The sequence below is a fragment of the Anser cygnoides genome, chromosome 17 (genome assembly GCF_040182565.1).
Source record: "Anser cygnoides isolate HZ-2024a breed goose chromosome 17, Taihu_goose_T2T_genome, whole genome shotgun sequence".
In the NCBI taxonomy this organism is placed as follows: domain Eukaryota; kingdom Metazoa; phylum Chordata; class Aves; order Anseriformes; family Anatidae; genus Anser; species Anser cygnoides.
The window spans coordinates 15,208,271-15,230,233 of NC_089889.1; the positions used below are offsets into that span (position 1 = coordinate 15,208,271).

Consider the following 21,963-nt stretch of genomic DNA (forward strand, 5'->3'; position numbering starts at 1 on the left):
GAATGGTAAGGTTTTGGGGGCTGCGCTAATAGACTAACAGTGCTTTTATGCTGGTATTCCATGCTGCCCCAGCCGGAGCCAAGCACCACGGCTAATACCTTTTAATTAAAAGCCCGTGTTTTCCATTCCCTGGAACCTCAGCAGGCTGTAACCAGCCGGGCTCTGCGCCACGGCTCTGCCTCTGGCAGCTGCAGCTCAGCAAAAACGGTTTGGCAGCTTCTGAGAACGGGGTTAGGAAAATGTAGGTTGATTTGCTTGTTAAAAATACACTGCAGCCTTTTCCCAGAGACACTGCTGCTCCACTGCAGCCAAGCCAGGGAAGAGCAGGACAGACGGACACAGCAGAGTTAACTGTACAAGGCATTGGTCTAAGCAGCCCAGAGGCAGAGGGATCTGTAATCAGCCCACCAAAAGCCTCTCCAGGACCTGGGATTTAGGGATCACCATCCTTGGGTAGAAATATGAGGCAACCAACCAAAAAAAAAAAAGGACAATTTATATTCAGGGACATTCTAGGGATGCCCTATTTCTCTGGAGAGGCTAGGTATTCTTCTCTAAAGTGGACATTTCTACTCCCCTCGAATATGCAATGCAGTTCTTGTAAGCTTTGAAGCAATATTAAATATTATACTTCTTAAGCTTTTTAATGCATTTCAGTGTATCCTTCATTTTGCTAACTCAAGTCAGGAATCTCTTCATGTGTACCACTGAAATTAATTTGAAACTCAGCCTTGCAAGAAACCTATTAAATATTGATCTCATTACCTGCACAAAAGTGCTCACAAGAAGAAAATATTTTCACTCCAACAGTGCATTTGAAGTTGAAATGAACTTAATAAATTCCATGTGTTTTAAGAAATTAAAAGAGCGAGGATCTGAAGACATTTCCCATATCCTCACGGCACAGCCATAGCAGTCTGATCTCTCCCTCCTCAACGCTCCCCCAATCAGTTCTCAAACAGCTTCATCACCATTTCTTGCTCCAGCATTATAACAATTATAACAATTTCCTTAACAAAAATACATCCTGCGTTTTTTAGAGAAGGAGGTGGCCAGAGCACACCAGCACCTTTGTTGTGCTGGGGGAACACCGAAGTGACAGCGGCTCTCGTTCAGAGGGGAGGAAGGGTTCTGCCCCCCGAAGAGCAGCCGCGATTTCTGGGCACTGGCAGATGCTTGGCACCTTTTGGTCACAGCAGTGTACCAACAGGCCTCAGAATGGCCACACAGTTATTGCTGCCAAACTCACATACCTAACAGCAGTTCTGAAGATTTTTTGACAGATGAAGTGACTGAAAACATTTCTAACAGCCTACAGGATGGAGCACTGGGATACTTTGAATGCGCTCTCCGGTACTGTGCAGCATATGAGACAAACCAGGAGCTCACAGAAAATGTGTTCTCATTTTTGAGAATGACTGTTGGTATCCTGAACCACTTTAAAATACACCTCCAGATTCTAATGCTTTGGGTTTTTTTTTGTTTTTTTTTTTTTGTTGTTGTTGTTGTTGTTGTTCTGTTTTGTTTTGTTTTGTTGACCCTGTTAGCTCTTTACATTTTGAAACACTCCCAGAACAGCACCATAGCTGTCCCCAAAATAACCGAGCAGGTAAGGGCTCATTCCCACAGCAAGGGTGTATCAACAAGCAGGTCTCAGAAAAACTTGACTGTTTCTGGGGTTTGAAAACTCTGTGGTAACCAACGAGAAGGAAGTACTTGTCTGTAAGTCCACAGCTATTTTCTTAATGACAGCAAGCTGAATGTGAGCCAGCAGTGTGCCCTGGCAGCCAGGAGGGCCAACCGTATCCTGGGGTGCATCAAGCACGGCATTGCTAGTCGGTCGAGGGAAGTGATTGTCCCGCTCTGGTATGCTGTGCAGCCTCACCTCGAGCACTGTGTGCAGTTCTGGGCACCACAGTACAAAAGGGACGTGAAACTGTTGGAGAGTGTCCAGAGGCTACAAAGATGGTGAAGGGCCTAGAGGGGAAGACGTATGAGGAGCGGCTGAGGTCACTTGGCCTGTTCAGCCTGGAGAAGAGGAGGCTGAGGGGAGACCTCATCGCAGTCTACAGCTTCCTCAGGAAGGGGGAGCGGAGGGGCAGGCACCGATCTATTCTCTGTAGTGACCAGCGATAGGACCCACGGGAATGGTGTCAAGCTGCAGCAGGGGAGGTTTAGGCTACACATCAGGAGGGGGTTCTTCACTGAGAGGGTGGTCGCCCACTGGAACAGGCTCCCCACAGAAGGAGTCACTGCACCAAGCCTGCCAGAGTTTAAGAAGCGTTCGGACTGTGCACTTAGTCACACGGTCTGAATTTTGGGGTAGACCTGTGTGGTGCCAGGAGTTGGACCCGACGATCCTTACGGGCCCCTTCCCACTCGGGATGCTCTGTGATTCTGTAGTTCACTGAAGCAGCTCCGCCACTCGGCTGCACCCCTGCCCCACCGCCCCGCCCCGCCCCGCCCCAGCCGCGGGCGCAGCCGGACCCCGGGCACCGCGCGCGTCCGTGTCGCTGCGGTGCGGGGCTGGGGGCCGCCCGCCGCCGGCAGCGCGGGGCCCACCCCCGGCCTCCGCCGGCCCCCGCGGCCCGGGAGGGCCCCGCCAGGCCCCGCCCGCGTCGCCGCTTGCGCCTGCGCCGGGGGCCGGGGCTGGGGCCGGGGCGGAGCGGGGCCGAGCGGGGCCATGGAGCGGTTCGGCGGCGGCGGCTATGAGGCGGCGGCGGCGGAGCTGTCCCGGCAGCAGGAGCGGCACTACCGGCTGCTCTCGGAGCTGCAGGCGCTCGTGAAGGCGCTGCCCAGGTGCGCGGGGCGGCGGGACGGGGCGGCACCGGCACCGGCTCCGGCACCGGCTCCGGCACCGACCCGCACCCCGACAGCTCCTGCCAGCAGCGGCTCTCCTACACGACGCTGAGCGACCTGGCGCTGGCCCTGCTGGATGGGACCGTGTTCGAGATCGTGCAGGGGCTGCTGGAGATCCAGCACCTCACCGAGAAGAACCTCTACAGCCAGCGCCTCAAGCTGCACAGCGAGCACCGCGGTCAGCGGGGCGCCGGGCCGGCGGGGGAAGGGGGGGGCGCTGCGGGGGGTGATGGGGACACTGGGCGGCGGGAGGGCGGTGGGGACACCGCGGGGGACAGCCCCGTGGCACTCGGGGGTAGGTGGTGAAGGCACTGGGGGGGTCACCGAGGAGAGGGGCCTGGGGCACCAGGGGGCTGCACGGGGAGGCTGGGTAGCCAGGCCCGGGGCTTCAGGGTGGGGCGCCGGCACACTGTGGGGACGCTGCGGGGACAGGGCAGGAGGGAGGGAAGGAGGGGGCGCGGTGGCCGCGGGGCCCTGACCCTGTCCCCGAAGCAGGGCTGAAGCAGGAGCTCTTCCACCGGCACAAGGAGGCCCAGCAGTGCTGCAGGCCGCACAACCTGCCGATCCTCCGTGCCGCCCAGCAGCGGGAGATGGAGGTAAGGGGTGAGCGAGTGGGCACAGTTTCCCTCGGTACCCTTCACGTAGGCACAAAGGTTGTCTCCTTCCCTGGGGCTTAACGGCTGTTTTGCTGCAAGGCTGTTCCCAGCTGTCCCACCCAAGGAGCTGGTGCTGTTGCAGGAGCGTCACAGCCCTTGGCACCTCCAAAGGGTTTATCTAGTCCTTCGTGAAGCCTTGGAAGCTGCCAGCCAGCTTGTCTGGCCATGCGTGCAGTACCCTGGGCTCTCCATTCCAGCTGGATGGCCCTCTTTCTGGCTCTGCCCTTTGACCCCTCAGTCCCTTCTGACAGAGAGGTGATTGCCCCAGGCCATTGCCATCTAGTGTAGTTAGAGCCCAGACCTGATCTGGCAATCATGGAAGTTGAGGAACCTGCTCTAAAAGAGCAAGGCCTTCCCCACAATATGCTAATGAGTCTGTTTGTTATATTACAAGCTGAAGCCTGCATATGGATAGACAGCAAGTTGATGCAAAGTATAAACGTGCGTAAAATCTACCATCATGTGTTAGAAGGTGAGAAAGCAAAGAACACTCAAAACTCATGTTTTACTTAGTTACACTGAAAGAAATAACCTAAGATACCTAAAAACAAAAATTGATTCTTAGTGTTTCTCAAGGCATTTCTAGAAAGGATCTTCAGCATGAGCGGTAAATTCAGTCCGAAGGCTCTGAAGATCATTTTACCTATACGTTATAAACCTGTCTCTATCTTATCACTAATGTAAGGGAAATTACAAGTAGCTAGTTTTCTTAATTCATGTAATTCAAATGTATGCATGAGATTACTGCACGTAAGGCAAATGCATAACTGTTTAAATGTAGGCGTTTTTCTGACCTTTGTACATAACAACCGTGGTGTTAGAGCTCACTGTTGGATCTTTTGTTTTCACTTCCTTCATTTCTTACTGAGATGACTAAAGCCAGTGTGGACCTATATTAGACATTCTGTGTCTGAATAACTTGTATTTGCAGCATAGCAGTAAATAATGATCTATATTGCTGATTCTAAAGCATTTTTAATATTGTATTTGCTCAGTAGACTTGATTCACAGTAGATGACAATCATATCCATATTATGTGTTTTGTTTTTCCTTGTATTATATCATGCACAACTTCTTCTTACATCTTTTTACCTTCCCCATGCCTTTTTGTGTTATTTATCCGTCCGTCAGGAGGAAGTTACTGAAGTTACTTCTTCCCTTTTATATGTTCTGTTATTCTCTGACAGAATAACTGCTCTGTTATTCTAAACTCTGTAGAGCGTTTTGGGAATAGATCAGTAATCTTAGTAACAATTGCTACATTTCTAATCAGACCTGCTCTCTCTGGTTAAAGGTTTTGAAGACCAGTTCCTGTGTAATAGCTTGGGATCAGTCTCACAGGAGGGATAATACAAGTTGTAGTTTCTAGATGTTCAGCTTCCTAATGGAATCTGTAGCACTTAAAACCTTGGCCTAGCATACCAGCCGCTTGAGCCAAAGCTTGTGTTTAAGGCTTACTTTCTCAGTCTTTTGTACTTTTCTGTATCTCGGAGTTGGATATCTACCCTAAACAGTATGCAGGTAAATAAATCTCATTTAAAGAGATTTTCAAGCCCAAGGACGGGCAAATCACTTTTTCAGCACAGGACTAAGTGAAGACAAGGGTGTGGTACCTACTCCTTTGCCCTAAGGCCATCAAGAGGAAGGAAAGTCCTTGGGGAATGTGGGAGCCAAAGGATTTGAATCTTCCACAGACAAGGATTGTGAGCCTTCCAGACTAAAGAACTTATAAACAGAGTTTTCTTAGGTTTGTGGGATAGTTAATGTTGGAAGGGACCTCAGGAGGTGTCTGGTCCAAACTCCTGCTCAAAGCAGAGTAAGCTCTGAGGCTGCTTCAGCTTGTTCACAGTTTGTCCAGTCAGGTCTTTGAAACACCCTTCATTTGGGTCAGGCCTTTTGCAGACAGCAGCTGATCCTTTCATGCCGTAGACAAATCTCAATTTTTTTTCCAGATTGTTCAGGGCTGAAGCCACTGTCATTCAGATTCTGGCTTTTCCACAGGACTCGTGGAACTTGTCCTCCCTTTCAGATGGATCTGCCCAGGCCTTTTAAACCGCAGTCGTTGACACAGGAAATCCCAGACCTAGTGACTTCTTCCTCTCTGTGCACTGAGGAATATTTATTGCCCTGAATGTCTCTAGCTAAATGCTTGCCTTTGTTTACCACCTTACAAAGGAGCAGCATTGCATGGGTAAAATGTTTAAACTTGTCGTTTAGTCCTTATAGGAGAAGGAGCCTTCCTTTATGTTTAGAGCAGATTTGGTGTTTCTTGACTTTCCCTGTGTCTTGAGAAGGAAGTCTGTTGTTCAGGGCAGCCCAGTAAGATCTTATTGCCTTAGCTGTGCACATATGTGGCTTTTTGTTGGAGCTGGGCTGTCCTCAACCCCTGCGATCCTTCTGCTTTGTTCTGCCCTCTCTAGCAGTGTTCCTTTTAGCCAAGTAGGTTGACATTTTCTCCGTAAGTGACTAGCCAAGCCCACTTCTGCAGCTAGCAGAACATAGTAGCCTTTGTAGAGCATGCTCTCAACGCTTGATTTCCGGTGTGCCTCTGAAGTAGCAAATGATCACTGTGTTCCAGCTAGAGAGGCTAACTTACACCCCGCCATTACACTGTGTGTCTGTGGCAAGTGAGTTCCAGCTCTGCCATCCTGTGCTTAAGCAGTGAACCCATACCTTTACTATGCTCTGCTCTTCCGTTTATTCTTCTGAGGTAATGTGGTTTTCTGCAAAGGCGAGGTGGGAGGGTTCTGCTGATAGGGCTATTTGGAAAGTGTTCATTTTATAATATCCTTAATCTGCCAGAAATAGAGCCCCAGCATACTGTAGTTCCAAATGAAGCTTCAGCTTGCTGTTGTCAATACAAAATAAGCTGACTTTCGTATTGCAAAGCTAGGAGTTGAGGAGCTCGACTCCTTAGTGAATAAATGGGAACTGGGTCTGCTGTAAAGCTCCAGCTCTGTATGTGTTTGTGCGCAGAGAACGTGGAGGCATCTGAACTGGCTCTGTGGTGATTTTCTGTGGCTTGTATTACTCCTCCAAGTCTTCCCTCGCAGCACTGATGATGCTGCAGGATGTGTGGTTTTTTGGACTACGGACTTCTTTAGCACATGTGCTACTGCAGTACTCACCTACAGCCTGGTGCTCCTCAGGAAAAGTCATTCAGATTGTGATCTGTTGCTCATGGTCTCTTTTTTAGCCTCAAAACGCACATAAACTAGGCTAGTACCAGCTGTTTCCCTGTTCTTTCATGAGAGGTAGCTTGCTGTAAGGCATGGCAGTCACTCAAGGTAAGATCTGAGGCTGTGCTTGCTGCCCTCTACCGTCCTTGGAAGAGTCTAGGTCATCACAGTTGGAGTGCTTGAGGGTCTAATAGCTCTTTGGTTTTGGTAAAAGACTTAGAGATGAGAAAAGTACACAAGGAAGGTGAATAATCCACTCTTCTGCTGCATATCATCATCTCAGGCTGTGGAGCAACGAATTCGAGAGGAACAGCGAATGATGGATGAGAAAATCGTCTTGGAACTGGACCAAAAAGTCATAGACCAGCAGAGCACTCTGGAGAAGGCTGGGGTATCAGGCTTCTACATCACCACCAACCCACAGGTAGGTTTGTGTTTAAGCAGTGAGTGTAAGATCTGGCAGCGCTGTTGTGCTAACAACTTTTGTTTTTAAATCTTACTCTATTCATAATGAATTCTGAATTGCTGGCTCAGGAAGAATGATCAGTCCTTTGCCTCACCAGCTGATGTGTAACGTGCTCTGGGCGGACCAGGTGGTGGGTTCAAAGCAACAGAAACCTGTTAGAGAGGGCAATATCCCCAACCTTCTGCAGTGTTTTTCCCACTGGGGGTGGAAGAAACATTGTGCCAACAGCCTGCAGTCCTGTGACTCTTGAACGGGTCCATGGAATACTGAAATAAATGGATAAGTAGGTTTGTCATTTTTGTGCTTAGCTTAGCTATATAAATTGCCTTCAATAAGTCTTATTTTTTTATAAGGCATCTCATTAATTCTTGCTTGTGACTTACTGGAGACAGTTGTATCAGACTGTCATTAGAGAATTGTTCTATGTTTCTCCAGTGCTCCTAAAACTTGATAGCAGTTGCCTAGCTTTTTGTTGTTTTTTTTTTTTCTTCTGTTTTCCGACACCACAGGAATGGAAAACTAAAAGTTCCAAAATCTCATTACGATGCCACTGAAGTTTGCAGAGAATGCAGGAACAGACTATTCTTAACTGTATTTTTCATCTGATTAAATTTATTTTGATAAAAACCTACTAGAGAGAAAAGTTGGCTTACACGAAGCTAGTAAACAGCCATTTTCTAAAACTCACATGATTCCCGGTTGCGTAGCCTTGATCAAGTCCCTTTTTTTTTTTCCTATGCCGCTATTACTCATACTGAAAGCAGCTCTTTGTTTCCCCTCCTGCCCCTGCCTTTCATGTTATTTTTGTAAGTGGTAACTCTTACCAGGGTTCCTATTTGCTGTTTCTTATTTAATTGTTTGCCTTTATGATAGCTGGTAAACCGGACCTTGACTTGCATCTTTGAATGCTGCCATCATACAAGAAATTAGTGCTGAAATCTGTTGTTCTCCATACGTTTGCATCAGCAGATGTGTTTTTCCCAGTCTGTTATATAAACTGCCTGTTTATGTGGTTGATATATATATATATATTTACAAAAATAGGTTTTTACTTCCATAATGTAACATCTACAAGCCTGCGTCACAGAACCAGGGTTTACTGAATTAGATACCCTGCCATGTGCAGGGGTGATACAGTCTATTTGCTAAATGGCTTGTGAGATAAATTTGAGTGAAGAACAAGCAGAGGGCAAGGGGAGTATAAGGAAGCAATAAGCTGAGGCTGGTGATTGTAGGAGATGGTGGTCTCAACTCAATGGCAGTCACAGAAAAAGGAGGTTTTGAAGAATGCAAGAGGGGATTGTATACACCAGCACAGCAGTGTGTTGCATGTATCTTAGAAGAAAGCAGTTGGAAAGCACACAAAATGTTTCCTCCTGCTTCCTTCCTTTGTCTCCTGCAAAAGGATCAGGCACTGGAGTTGCTGTTCAAGAACAGTGGAGGGGAGCTGTGCCTACCTGGAGAACCTCCCCTAGAGTGTATGGCTCTGTGTGTGCAAGGGGACTGCTGCTCTCCACTGAAGGCTGTGTGTTAGAAAAGGGAAAACCTTCAAAACCGGCTGGCCTGACAGCCCTCACTGGATTTATTGTTCAACAACTGTCAAGAAAGAACCTTTTTTAACCAATAACAATTTGTAAAGCAGTGGGATTCCTGATGCAGCTACACTTTGCAGCAGATTTAAGTTGTTAATGCCTTGTGTTTTGTAGAAACACTTAAGATTAAGCCCTTGTTTTGCATCTGCAAGCTTTTTCTTTTGTTCCCTTAGGATTACTCGTTCTTGAGTGGGTGGTACAAACCAGTCCTTTCTGCTTCCTGCATAAGGGCATGGGATCATCTTATTCTTGCAAAAATTTCTTTTTTCCTTTACAGGAGCTGACTTTACAGATGAATTTACTGGAACTGATTCGGAAGTTACAGCAGAAGGAATCTGAGTCAGAGAAGGCCTTCTCCTGAACAAGCAAATCTGCTGTTTACTTTCCAGGGTTTTCTTCTGAATTCCCTCTAAAGAACAGACTATTAATGCATTTGCTTTATATTATATCAGGAAGGGGCTACTGGTCTGCAGCTGTAGAAGAAATAGCTGTGTCCCTTAGGTAACCTTTAGAGGTGGGGGAAGCAGACCTCCAGAGCAGAGCAGAGGCTGAAGCTGGAGAGCAGAGGCTGAAGCTGGAGAGCTTCAGAGTGCCTTTCCACTCCTCGGAACAAGATGCATGTTGCAATTCCTGCGGCATTGCAAAGCGTCACGAAGACTAGAGATGACAGAGGGCGTTAGTCTGCCACATTACAGCCTGCAGTGTCAGTGAGGCAGTCTACTAAGTTGAGAGAGACTATTGTAGGCATCAAGTCAGCAAACCCAAACCACTGGATGGATGTTCTCTGTTATCTAGGGGAGTGAAGCTGAGTTTGTGAGCAGTGTCATCTCCAAATTACAATCTCCTCTTCTGAGTCAAGGAGGAATGAGTGTCTCTGATAAGGGATGGAAGAAGTGAGTAGCTGTCCTGTCAGACAGGAAGCAAAGCATGTTGGCCTTCCGGTGCAGCCTCAGTGTGCAGATAGCTGGTGGATGGGGAAAAAAAAAAGTTTATCTACGAGAAGATGCGTTCGTGTGTGTTGAGGCAGAAACGGCATCCTAAACAGGCAGACCCCTTACAGAGAGACATCTAGGCAGTTAACAGCATAGGCTTCTCCTCTGAGTTTTATTAAGGGAGGATTTTATTAAGGGAGGCCTCTGTCCACCTGCACTGGACTGTGACGTGATGTCAGTGGTGTTTCCACCCGAGTCAGATAGCAGAAAAGGCTTCAGAGCTTTTGCTTTGTTACTTCAAAACAGTTTCCAAATGAATAGAAATAAAACAATATGTACAGCCTCCTGGGGCTGCAGCTTTTTAAATGTCAGCAATCGCACAGTTTTTCCATCCTTGCTAGATAAGCATGGGTTTGGGGCTTCACTAGATTAAAGCTAGAGAGCTGGAGAGTTTCTAAGAACTTTTAGGGCTGAGCTGATTAACTCTTGGTTGCATCCCTCAGACGTGGTCCACAGAAGGAATCTGAGCACTTGCTGAGAGCTTGGCTAAAAGAGATTGCACATGACCTGACACCAGCGCATTTCTTGCACACCTGAAGCAATGCTGGGAGCTCACAGGAAATGGGATGAGCAAGGCAGAGACTGAAAGCAGTTCTTTTCTTCGTGGATGAACGGCTCTTCAAGCCAGAGCAACTGCTGGGGATGGATCAAGGACTTTTACCAATGTGTTGAAGGGCTTTGATTACACGAAGACCATTGTTTAAGGGTTCTCTAGCATTCCTATAGCAAAGGATTGTATTTGGGAGACTTCTCCTTTGTGTTACTGTTTGCTCTTGCCTGCATCCTTTGCTATTACTACCTCTTCACAGTAGAAGGCAGTATTAGAAGGTTCAGAATGCTGTTAATTGCTGAAGCTGGGAAATGTGTCACTAACCCCTTATTCAGGGTTCTGCAAGCCCTTAGGTTCTTATGAAAGCAGATCACTGAAGCCATAGGGGTTTTCAGCAAATTGGGACCATCCCCAACTGAAGTAAGGAAACTGCAAAGCTGTTGGGAGGCTTTGTGGGTGGTCTTTCAGTAGGGTGAGGTGGTGGTGTTGCCTGCTTATGTATGCAAATGCAACAGCATTTTGATTTTCTGCAACACTGTGAGAAGCAAAGAGGCTTTTGCAAATTCAGGGCTGAGGCACACACCCATATCCATCATGACAGGATCATGCTACTGCAGTTCAGTGATTGGAGACAGAAGGTGTATCTCTTGTGGGGTCGCTACCTCCCAGGGGAAAATCCCCAGCTGGAAAGTAGGTTGATGTGGGAATTGCCCTATTGCAGAATCCCCAAGAATTACCATGAATTTTGTATCTGCTTGACCCTCAGCTGGGAGCCCTGCACTCAGCTGCTAAAATATCAAGGCTTCACTGCCCTGTGATGAGAGGAGCAGAGTTCCCTGCCTATGGCACGTGTGGGTTGCTGCCCTCTGCCCCGGGCTGGCTTTATCTGGTGCTTAGGAACATGGTTTGGTGGGTGATATTGGTAGTAGGGGAATGGTTGGACCAGCTGATCTTGGAGGTCTTTTCCAACCTTAACGATTCTATGATCAGCGCCTGGCGGGCTGCTCCAGTGGTACCATGACAACGGCAGCAGAGCTCCAGCGGGAGCAATTGGGCTTCATGCTCCCACCATCTGGTTTCAGCAGCGTACGGCTCTGCCAGGCAAACAATCCAAGCTGAAATTTTCCATGTCTGCAGTCTGCCTCAGGTTGTGCTTTAGAGAGGCTTTCTGAGCAAGGTGGAGAGTGGCAGAGTGCTCAGACATGGTTAATTTGTTGAAAAGATTATTTTAAGAGAATAAATCATCTGGGATAGCTCGTGATCAAGGGAGCATTTGATCAGCATAGTTTCAGTGGAGGAAAATTTAGTCAGCCCCCACATGAAGCATTACTAGGAGGTATAAGGCTGAGAATATGCAGATATTCTTTTTTTTTTTTTCAGCTGCAGGTTTTCTTTCTCTCTCTGCAGCCCCCCACATCAGTGCATTTGTGTCACTAGAGGGTGACACCTTCCTACAGGGTGATGCCTTTCCTGCCCGGTGGGTGAGGGAAAGGCTGTTGACATAGTCTACCCAGACTTCAGCAAAGCCTTTGACAGGGTTTCCCACAGTATTCTCCTGGAGAAGCTGGCAGCCCGTGGCCTGGACAGGTACACACTCTTCTGGGTTAAAAACTGGCTGGATGGCCGGGCACAGAGAGTGGTGGTGAATGGAGTGAAATCCAGCTGGTGACCGGTCATGAGTGGTGTTCCCCAGTGTTTGGTGTTGGGGCCCATCCTCTTCAATATCTTTATTGATGACTTGGATGAGGGAATTGAGTGCACCCTCAGTAAGTTTGCAGGTGACACCAAGATGGGGGGATGTGTTGATTTGCCGGAGGGTAGGAAGTCCCTGCAGAGGGAGCTGGACATATTGGGTCGATGGGCAGAGGCCAATGGGATGAGGTTCAACATGGCTCAGTGCTGGGTCCTGCACTTTGGCCACAACAACCCCATGCAGCAGTGCTACAGGCTTGGGGCAGAGTGGCTGGAAAGCTGTGCAGAGGATAAGGATCTGGGGATGTTGTTCAATGCTCACCTGAACATGAGCCAGCAGTGTGCCCAGGTGGCCAAGAAGGCCAACGGCATCCTGCCTTGTGTCAGGAATACTGCAGCCAGCAGGACGAGGGAGGTGATGGTCCCCCTGTGCTCTGCGCTGGTGAGGCCACACCTCGAGTACTGTGTTCAGGCCCCTCACTACAAGGAGGGCATCGAGGCCCTGGAGCATGTCCAGAGAAGGGCTGCGAAGCTGGTGAAGGCCCTGGAACACAAATCTTATGAGGAGCGGCTGAGGGAACTGGGGGTGTTTAGTCTGGAGAAGAGGAGGCTCAAAGGAGACCTTAGTGCTCTCTGCAACTACCTGAAAGGAAGCTATGGGGAGCTGGAGATCAGCCTCTCCTCACAGATAACTAATGATAGGACTAGAGGGAATGGCCGCAAGTTGCACCGGGGGAGGTTGGGGTTGGAAATTATGAGAAATTTCTTCTCAGAAAGAGCAGTGAGGCATTGGAACGAGTTGCCCAAGGAGGTGGTGGAGTCACCGTCCCTGGGGGTGTTTAAGGAAAGGTTGAACGTGGTGCTTAAGGACATGGTTTAGCAGGGATAGTGGTGGTAGGGGTATGGTTGGACCAGATGAGCTTGGAGGGCTTTTCCAATCGTAATGATTCTATACGGGGCTGGCTGTGGCCCTGTTTTGCAGTGGCGGTGTTTCTGCCCATGGTATTTGGGCTGGAGTCAAATCTTGTGAGAGTAATCCAAAGGAGCTGATCTGGCTGGAAATGCTAAAACAGATTATGGGATTTCAGCTGACTCGGCTCCTGTGCAGCCCCAGAGCTCTCAAACGGCCGTACAGGTACCATAGGAACACACAGCTGGGGGCCGTCTGCACCTTTGGTTGCAGCTCAGGTGGCTTCAGCCACCCACGAAGCTGGGCCTTAAGCTCTGCCAAAGTCTCAACGCATGCCAGAAGCTGTGTGGAGAGGGGATGCACGAGCGGACTGAGTTACCTGTTCATTTGGTAGAAAGTGAGCAAAGGGAGAGTTGCTGTGCCAGCCCTGTGTTTACTCATGAGCTAGAGAAAGGTCGATGAGCAGTGATAGGAAGGGACGAGGCCCATTTCCTGATGCTTTGTTCTATACTTTGCTGAGCTGAACAGGAGGATAGCAAGGTCCTCTACAAAGAAGGGAAGTATGTTCAGCATGGATAGAAGTGAATATATGCACGTGGGAGCACTTAGTTTCAAATGACAGGCTCCAAGTTGACTGTTACCACTCTGGGTATTTGGGGTGATGACTGACAGGTCCATAGAAAAATGAGCTTTCATGCTCAGTAGCCATCAAATGGCACATCAGGAAGTATTAGGATGGGAGCAGAGAAGAAAATGAAAAACATTTTACTGCTGTGAAGCCACTGGGTGCACCAACACCCAAACACCGCTCCCTTCCTTCCAAGAGTGCAGCAGAGCTGGAAAAGTTTCTGTGAAAGGCAGTGGGGACACAAGAGGCCTGGAGCACCTTCCACCTCCATTCCTCCACCTGAAAACAGTGCCCAAGAGGGGTCAGGGTTGAGATAAAACCACAGGAGAGGAACTTCACTCTCTTCAAATACAAGGACTGTTACATGAAGCCCGTAAAAAGCAGGTTCAGGTGGAACAGGGTTGGTTGTGTGCCAGGCAGCAGAGCTAGGACGCGCCTTGCTGCAGGGGGTGAGGGTGCAGAGGGTTTACGCTGGTTCTAGAGGAGTTGAGGCAGTTGTGGAGAAGAAATGCATTTTGACTTTGCCAAGGAGGAATCACGCACCTCAGTGTCTCCGCTGGACTCCAAGTACCCTTTCACTGGGGTTTCTGTGCTCTTCTGCAGGCACTGCTTTTTCCCCCCTTGGCAGCAGCACTGTGAGCAGGACGGGCCAGTCCAGAACCCGCCTGCCACTGCAGCCCCTCCGGCTGCTTTCCCCCACGCCGCAAAGTGCCAAGCATGGCGGTGGTCCCAGCCACCCGGCCAGGGGCTCCGGAGCACGGGGACAGGGGCAGATTCCCCCCCAGGACAGCAGCGGAGGAGCAGAGCAGGGTTTCAGCCCTTCACTTCATCGGCTGCGTTCGTCGCCCGGGGTTTGGGCTAACAGCTCCGTCCTCCGCTGCCTCCTTCACCGGCTCCGCTCCCGCCCACCCTGCGGGGGTGACGCGGGGCCGACCCCCGGGGCCCTGCCGTGCGCCCGGCTCCCGCTGCCACCGCCCGCTGCCGGGGGCCCGCCCTTCCGCGGGGCCGGACCGGGCGGGGCCGCCTCGGCTCGGCGCGGCGCGGCGCGGATCGGCTCGGAGCAGGTGCGGGCCGGAGCCGCGCGGAGCTCCGGGGGCGCAGGGGCCGCCCGCGGCGGGCACGGGGCAGGTGAGCGGGGCCGGGGCCAGGTTTAAAGCGGGGCCCTCGCCTCGGCTCCGCCACCTGCGCCAGCGAAGGGCGCGGCTCCGGGAGCGGGGCCTCGGCGCTGGGCGGCTTCGGCTCGGGTGCGCCTGGCCCCGGGGGCGGCTCGGGGCTCGGGGGCGGCTCGGCCCCGGCCCGCGGCGCCGTGGGTGCGGGTGAGCCGGTTCCCCAGGGAGCGGGCCCCTGCCGTGGGCTGGTTGGGGGTGCCGGGGAGACCTTTCTGCGGCCTGGGAGGTTCGGGGGAGCGGCGTCGCTGCCCCAAAGCGTGGCAGGCCCGCTAAGCACGGCCCGTGGTCTGGGGACGGCCGGTGGGCAGCCCTAGCTAAGGGAGGTGTGTGAGGGGGGCAGCTGGAAGCAGAGAGCAGCTCGCGGCTGCCAGACCAGCTGCAAGGCCTGAGGGTCCCCAGCTCCGCATCCTGCTCCGCCAGATGCGGCTGGTTCCAGCCGGTGGATCTCTCTCCTGGTCTGGAGAGGACACCCACGTCCTTACTGGAGCTGGTCTGGACTTGGCCGTGCTCGGCCTCGCCGTACCTCCTGCTGCGTCTCCTTGTCGTGCGTGGGCTTTCCCTGGGGACGCAGTGAGACGCTGTGGGGGCCAGACCCTGCACAACCCCTGGGTGGGCTCCTGGCATGTCAGGGCTTCCCCTGGGAAGGGAGATGCTTAGTGAGGTGGAGGGGAAGCAGCAGAGAAACCTTCAGCGTGCCCCGAGTTGCTTGGTTTGGGCTTTTTTTAGCACAGCTCCATTTTCAAATAGGAAAGGCAGGGAAATGCTGCCCTTGAGGTGCTGCAGTTCTCTGCTTGCCTCACAAGCATGTCACTGGTCGTTGTGCATGGGTGGCTGGCTCCAGTGGCCCCGCAGGAGGATATGGGGCGGTGCTGGGTGCTGAACCCACCGCACTCTCTATTTGGAGCCGGCAGGTCCAAATCCGGGGAAACGTGCCTGGTGACTTTTCTACCCTGTCCCCAGCTCTCCTGGGCTTGGCCAAGGTGCAGGATCCGGGCAGTGGAGGAGAGGGTGCTGGGGCTGAGCAGTCCCTGCCGGGTTTTGCAGCAGAATGCAACCCGAGCATTTCTGAGCTGCTGGTGCCCGGGCTCCTCACACCTTCCTGCTCCCCCACTAGGTCTCCGAGCAGGGTGTCGCTGCTGTGGAGCCCTCGTCCTGCCAGAGGGCAGGGCCCGGTGCCTGCAGGATGGCGAGATGGCTGCCTCGCTCCACGGACCTGACCCGCTTCTGCCAGAAACTCAACCGAGTGAAGACCTTAGAGGATGACATGATGGAGACATCCTTCAACAGATGCCTTTCCACCATCGACTTGACGCTACTGGGCATTGGGGGCATGGTGGGCTCTGGGCTGTACGTCCTCACAGGCACCGTAGCCAAGGAGATGGCTGGCCCCGCTGTCATCGTCTCTTTCATCATTGCTGGCTTTGCCTCACTCCTGGCTGCTCTCTGCTACGCCGAGTTTGGGGCCCGGGTACCCAAGACAGGCTCTGCCTACATGTTCACCTACGTGTCCGTGGGTGAGATCTGGGCGTTTCTCATCGGCTGGAACGTGCTGCTGGAGTACATGATTGGGGGTGCAGCGGTGGCCAGGGCCTGGAGTGGCTACCTGGACTCCATCTTCAACCACAAAATTAAGAACTTCACTGAGACCCACATCGGCACCTGGCAGGTTCCCTTCCTGGCCCACTACCCTGACTTCCTGGCAGCCACCATCCTGCTGGTAGCCACTGCCTTCATTTCCTTTGGGGCCAAAGTGTCCTCCTGGCTCAACCATGTCTTCTCGGCTGTCAGCATAGGCGTCATCCTCTTCATTCTCATCATGGGCTTTGTCCTCGCACAGCCCAAGAACTGGGGTGCCCAGGAGGGAGGCTTTGCCCCATACGGATTGTCAGGCATCATGGCTGGCACAGCCACCTGCTTCTATGCCTTCGTGGGCTTTGATGTCATCGCGGCCTCCAGTGAAGAAGCCAGGAACCCACAGAAGGCTGTCCCCAGGGCCATAGCGTTCTCCTTGGGGTTGGCCACCGGCGCCTACATCCTTGTGTCCATGGTGCTGACACTGATGGTGCCCTGGCACACGCTGGACCCTGACTCTGCCCTGGCTGATGCATTTTACAGGAGAGGCTACTCCTGGGCGGGATTTCTGGTTGCGGCTGGCTCCATCTGTGGTGAGTACGGACCGGCTGGTGGAGGTGGGAGCGTGCAAACCTGGGGCTGGGAGGTAGGGTGGTTTGGGCAATGCACCAAATCTCACGTGGGTCTCTGCCTGTCCCTCAGCAATGAACACGGTCCTGCTGAGCAACCTCTTCTCCCTGCCACGCATTGTCTATGCCATGGCCGAGGACGGGCTCTTCTTCCAGGTGTTCTCCCGAGTGCACCCCCGCACGCAGGTGCCCGTCATTGGCATTGTGGTCTTTGGGCTGCTCATGGCCCTGCTGGCCCTCGTCTTTGACCTGGAGGCCCTGGTGCAGTTCCTGTCCATCGGCACGCTGCTTGCCTACACCTTTGTGGCTGCCAGCATCATCGTGCTGCGCTTCCAGCAGCAGAAGGCAGGCGCCCCCACGCAGCCAGCTGGCAGCCGGCCCAGCCCCGAGCCCTGCGAGGGCCCCGCCGCCAGCGAGCTGAAGGAGTACGAGTCCTTCTCCGACAAGCTCCAGCTGGTGGATAGAGACAAGGGCAAAGAGCACCGGGAGCCGGGGCAGCTGAAGGCAGCTTTTGAGCCCTACCTGGAGTTCCTCAGCGACTTTTACCCAGGCGAGGTGGTCACGGTGGCTGTGGTGACCCTGATGGTGTCTGCCATCTGCCTCTGCTCCATCTTGGTGTTTGGCAACACCCACCTCCACCTGCCCACCTGGAGTTACTCCCTGCTGCTCGTCCTCTTCAGCCTGGGTTTCCTGCTCAGCCTGCTCCTCATCTGGGTGCACGAGCAGCAGCGCAGCACGCAGACCTTCCAGGTACGTCTGGGGCCATGGGCTGGGACGAGGCAGGGTGTGAGCAGCGCTGCTGGACCCTCGAGAGCCTGCGGTCACCCTGATCTGGTGAAAGCACTGCAGCTGCTGAGGAAGAGACAGGAGGAGCAGGGTGTCAGTGAGCACTGGGTGTGGGGTGTTGCTGTCAGCAGTGTCACCTGGCAGGCAGGGCACAGAGGGTGTGGGAGCAGGTGGAGTTGGGAGAGGCAGAGCAGTGACTCTGAAGGGACTCTGAGGCACGGAGGACGTGAGGCTGTGCGACACGTGATACTGGACTGCAACATCAAGAAGGTGGTACTGGAGAGGTCCTGTCCCCTGGGGAACGCATGAGCCTTCCACTGAGAGCATCCCTGGCATGGTTCGGGCAAATGCATCCTTCCGCCCCTGTGGTGGCGGCCACATCCTGGGAGCAGATGTGCCCAGGTTGTGCTGGGATGGGTGTCCTCCCTGTCCATTCGATGGGGAGCAGCACACCCTGCCCTTGAGGGTCACTGCTGCCTTCCAGCATTCCTCCCCATGTCCTCTGCAGGTCCTGGCTCTCCTCCTGCCCATCCCAGATACCCCTGCCTCTCGAGCAGTCCAGACATCCGGAAGGCAGTGTTGCTCCCTGCCTGTGTTATCTAGCCAGGACCATGTTGTCTCTGGATTGCACTGGGTCTGGTTTGGTCCTTGTGCCCCTGCCTACCCTGCCAGCCTGGCAAGCAGCCAGGGAAAAAAAGGTTCTCAGAAAGCCCCAGGGACCAGGTACAAGTTGTTGTTCCCCACATTTGCTTGCCAGTGCCGTTGTGTCTCTGCGGTTTTAAGGACAAGGACACGGTCCTACAGCACAGCAGCTGTGTCTGTTCCTGGCAGGTCTCTCAGTGATGGCTCTGGTTCTCTTGCAGATCCCCCTGGTGCCCCTGTCCCCAGCACTGAGCATCGTCCTCAATATCTATCTCATGCTGAAGCTCAGCTATGTGACATGGCTTCGCTTCACGGTCTGGCTCATCTTAGGTGAGTGCTCTCATGGCAGCATAATCCCTGAGAACCCGTGCTCCCTTCTGGGGAGAGGGAAGTGCCTGGTGTGGCTCTGGGGAGCAGGAGCAGGGCAGCAGTGACCTCCCTGCTCCCAGCCTGGGCAGGCTGCCCTCAGTCTGTGCTCACCTCAGCAGCTGCCGCTGGCTTCAGCAGCTATTCTCCCCCTGCCCGGGGGGGTTTACAAAGTGCATCGTACCCCTTCCTGCCTTTGGTTCCCCATCAGAGGTGCAAGACGATGTCTTCCAGCCTCTCCCTGGCCCCCTCTGGTTCCTGCTCCAGTTTGGATCCTCCACGTAAGCCCTGGAGCAGAACCACTCCTCACTGCCGTGGTGGCTCACTGGGGCTTGGGAAGTCTGTCAGGGACCCGAGGGAGTTCTCCTGTGGGCCAGGTGTGCTCTTCTTGCTGTAACGTGCTGTAGGATTGATCATTTCCCTCCTGCGCTCAGCTGGTTTAAGCATCCCCTGTCGCATCCAGCAGAAATCTTCTGCATCAGTCCTTCAGCATGTGGCACTGACCAGAGTCATCTCCAGTCAGGGGAAATCCCAGTTTCCTCCACTCATGCAAGGAGAATTCCCGGAATATCTTGGCACAATCTGCCTGCAGGCCCCCCTGACATTTGAGATGTGTCCAGCACAGGGCCCAGCAGCTTCAGCACCACTGGGACTGGGCCACCAGGCCTGTGTCTGCCCGGACAGTGGGCTGCTGCCCCTGTGACCGCAGGCACGGCGCTGGCTTACCTGGGAGTAGGGGGCACCACCTGGGCTAGTGATGGTCCTGGCCAAAGGTCCTGGGGCTTCGTGGGAAGGCCAGGGGGGAGAGGGCAGATCCGGAGCCCCTGTGCTGCGGCTCGTGCTGCTCCATCAGGATGCCAGCCACATCTGTGCCTGCTGCTTCAGGTCCTCCTCCTCCTCTGCTGGAGCCACTGCTCTCTGTCTCCTTCTGCAGGCCTGCTCGTCTACTTCGGCTATGGCATCTGGCACAGCAAGGAGAACCTGCGGGAGCCCCAGCTGCAGCGTGTCAGCGCCCACTACGTGGTGTTCCCCAGCGGCAGCCTGGAGGAGACGGTGCAAGCGGTGCAGCCCAGCCCCCAGCCCGCTGCTGGGCTGCCAGACACGGACACCGATGAGGCCAAGAGATGACGCCCCAGGGGAGGGGGCAGCTGGGTGGCCACAGCTCTGGAAGCGCCTGCCCCCACCCCACGACAAAGCCAGAGACCCCCCTCTGCCCGGCCCCTTGGGCAGCAAGGGCTGCCTGGGTGTGTGGCTCCGTCCAGGGAGGGCATGGGGACACTCGCCCTTCCCCGTGCGCTTACTGCGGAGTGTGGGGGGCTGGCTGCCTCCATCCCCAGCCCTGGAGACATGGCTCTTGGCCCCCAAAACCTAGTGCCTGCCGTGCCCACGGGGAGCCTCATACCTGCCACCTTCCCCTGCGCACACCCAGGTGCCGTGCAGCAAATCTCCCTTCTGCTGGCCCATCCCCGCAGCCCTACACAGGCAGGGACACCGGGGCTGGGCCAGACAGCCCAGTGCTGCCCAGCCCAGGCCTCGTCCTGGTTCTTGCTGCAGCCCTGAGCTGCCAGCAGAAGGAGCTGGCTGTGCCCTTGGCTGCCCCCACCTCTCCAGGGGCTGCTCTCATGAAATGCCAGGGCTGCGGGATGCAAGGAGCAGCTGAGGACATGTGAGCTGGAGAAGGGATGTGGCAGGGTGCAGGCACCTCCTTCATAGCCAGGGCCATGGGAAAGCCAGTTCGGCTTGCATTGTAGGAGCCCCGCTGCCTCTTCCCAGCTGCTGGTGCCAGCTGTTTTGAGGTGTGCTGGAGGCTGGCGGCTGCACCAGGCAGACTGGGAGCCCAACTGCAAGGTCCTGTCAAGCCAGACTTTGGCCCGGCCCTGCAGGAAGGGTGGGCGCTCAGGACCTTGTCCTCTGAGGTGCCAGCAGCCTCCCTGGGAGCCTCCCAGCTCCCCCCTACCTCTGCGCTCCAGCAGCTCATTCCGCACCATCACCTGCATGGGCACAGGCACTGCCCTTTCCTGGCGCCCGGTGGCTCAGGAAGGACTCTGCGGGTGCTCTTTGGTGTCAGCCCCTGCCCTGCACATGTCCCTGAGCGGTGGTGTTGGTGGGGGGGGGGTCCCAGCACCCACCTGGCAGTGCTGCTGGGGCTGCCCTGGCAAGGATGCTGTGCTGGGCAATCCCTGCCTGAAGCAGAAGGTATCGGGGTTTTGGCATGTTTTGAAAGAGGCTGCTGAACTGCGAGGCCTCCAGCATGCACGCCCTGCCCTGCCCTGCTGTGTGGTGGGCATGCAGCATCCCCTGCATCCCCCGTGGGGTCAGCCGTGCCCTGGCAGGGAGCTGGTTCCCATTGTTCATCCCGTCACACCCAGGGTGCAGGGGCTCTGCTCAATCTGATGGCTCCTCAGTGACCCCCCCCAATGGCACAAATCTGCTGGCCCTGCCCATGTCCTGCTTGCCCCCTGCGCTGTTGCTGCTGCCTGGACCCTGCCCTGTGGCTGCCGTAGGGGGGGCTGCTCTGTCCCCACCATGCTGCAGCCCTGCTTGGCACCTCTGTGTAGTGGCTTTTGAGCAACGGGCTGACTCAGTCACCCTCATAAATACTGGTTCTGCAATGGCTCTGTGTGTGTGTGCTGTATGTCCCCCATAGCCCACCTCTGGAAGCTGCTCCCCCAGCAGGAAAGACCCCGGAAGCTTGGGCAAGGGGAGGTTTGCACCACCTGTGAGGGCTTGAACCCCTTTGTCAGCTTCAAGGACAATGCTGAGCAGGGAAGTGTCCTGGCACCAGGGCAGACTCTTTAATGCTGCCAAAAGTCATGACCTGAGCTGATGAGAGAACTTGTGAACCAGTGTAAATAATGTGACTTAAAAAGCAAGTCGCAAGATAGCCTGTCTGGCCCCAGCCTCACCGTTGTTCGCTAGGGAAGTTCCTTTCCCTGATAAGAAAGTCACTCTTCATTTAAAAAAAATAGATATTCAGCAGCTGGCTGGGGAGACAGATAGCTTTAAGTCTCCTTATTAATTGTTTCTTCTTAATCTCCACTATAAATCTGTTGTCTTCAAGATAAAGGCCAGCAGGAAAGAAGTAGAACTCCTGGCAGAGCAGAAAAGGCTGACACTTGAATCAGTTTTCTGTTCTCTTTTGTAAGAAAGGGTACTGCCACACCGTGAAATATGCTCAGCGGTGGCAGGCTGAGCTCACCCTGCATGGGCGGTGTTTGGTACAGCTTCATCTGCCGTGATGACCTGAGTGTTGCCGAATGAGCCACTAAGCCATT

General features: G+C 53.7%; 2 protein-coding genes across 3 annotated transcripts; both read left to right on the forward strand.

Annotated features, from left to right (window-relative positions):
- Positions 1-2,638: 2,638 nt before the first annotated feature.
- On the forward strand, positions 2,639-10,494 carry LOC106047465 (protein DGCR6). Its single transcript, XM_066979307.1, has 5 exons — positions 2,639-2,799; positions 2,877-3,037; positions 3,355-3,455; positions 6,978-7,118; positions 9,030-10,494. The coding sequence occupies exons 1-5, from the start codon at positions 2,684-2,686 to the stop codon at positions 9,111-9,113; spliced, it is 603 nt and encodes a 200-aa protein (XP_066835408.1). The 5' UTR covers positions 2,639-2,683; the 3' UTR covers positions 9,114-10,494.
- Positions 10,495-14,091: 3,597 nt separating this feature from the next.
- Positions 14,092-21,302, forward strand: SLC7A4 (solute carrier family 7 member 4). 2 transcript variants are annotated; one of them, XM_048051298.2, is made up of 5 exons: positions 14,092-14,652; positions 15,808-16,858; positions 16,968-17,644; positions 18,544-18,652; positions 19,623-21,302. In XM_048051298.2, the coding sequence occupies exons 1-5, from the start codon at positions 14,242-14,244 to the stop codon at positions 19,814-19,816; spliced, it is 2,442 nt and encodes an 813-aa protein (XP_047907255.2). In that variant the 5' UTR covers positions 14,092-14,241; the 3' UTR covers positions 19,817-21,302. The 2 variants fall into 2 exon arrangements, with proteins under 2 accessions (XP_047907255.2, XP_047907256.1); XM_048051299.2 differs by having other exon boundaries at positions 14,492-14,588.
- The last annotated feature ends 661 nt before the right edge of the window (positions 21,303-21,963 follow it).

Excerpts from the sequence above, each read along its gene's own strand:
- LOC106047465 (XM_066979307.1), top strand. The coding sequence starts at position 2,684 with ATGGAGCGGTTCGGCGGCGGCGGCTATGAGGCGGCGGCGGCGGAGCTG. Across the intron at positions 3,456-6,977 it reads CCCAGCAGCGGGAGATGGAG|GCTGTGGAGCAACGAATTCG; the intron begins GTAAGGGGTGAG and ends TCATCATCTCAG. Across the intron at positions 7,119-9,029 it reads ACATCACCACCAACCCACAG|GAGCTGACTTTACAGATGAA; the intron begins GTAGGTTTGTGT and ends TTTCCTTTACAG.
- SLC7A4 (XM_048051298.2), top strand. The coding sequence starts at position 14,242 with ATGGCGGTGGTCCCAGCCACCCGGCCAGGGGCTCCGGAGCACGGGGAC. Across the intron at positions 16,859-16,967 it reads TGCGGCTGGCTCCATCTGTG|CAATGAACACGGTCCTGCTG; the intron begins GTGAGTACGGAC and ends CCTGTCCCTCAG. Across the intron at positions 18,653-19,622 it reads CACGGTCTGGCTCATCTTAG|GCCTGCTCGTCTACTTCGGC; the intron begins GTGAGTGCTCTC and ends CTCCTTCTGCAG.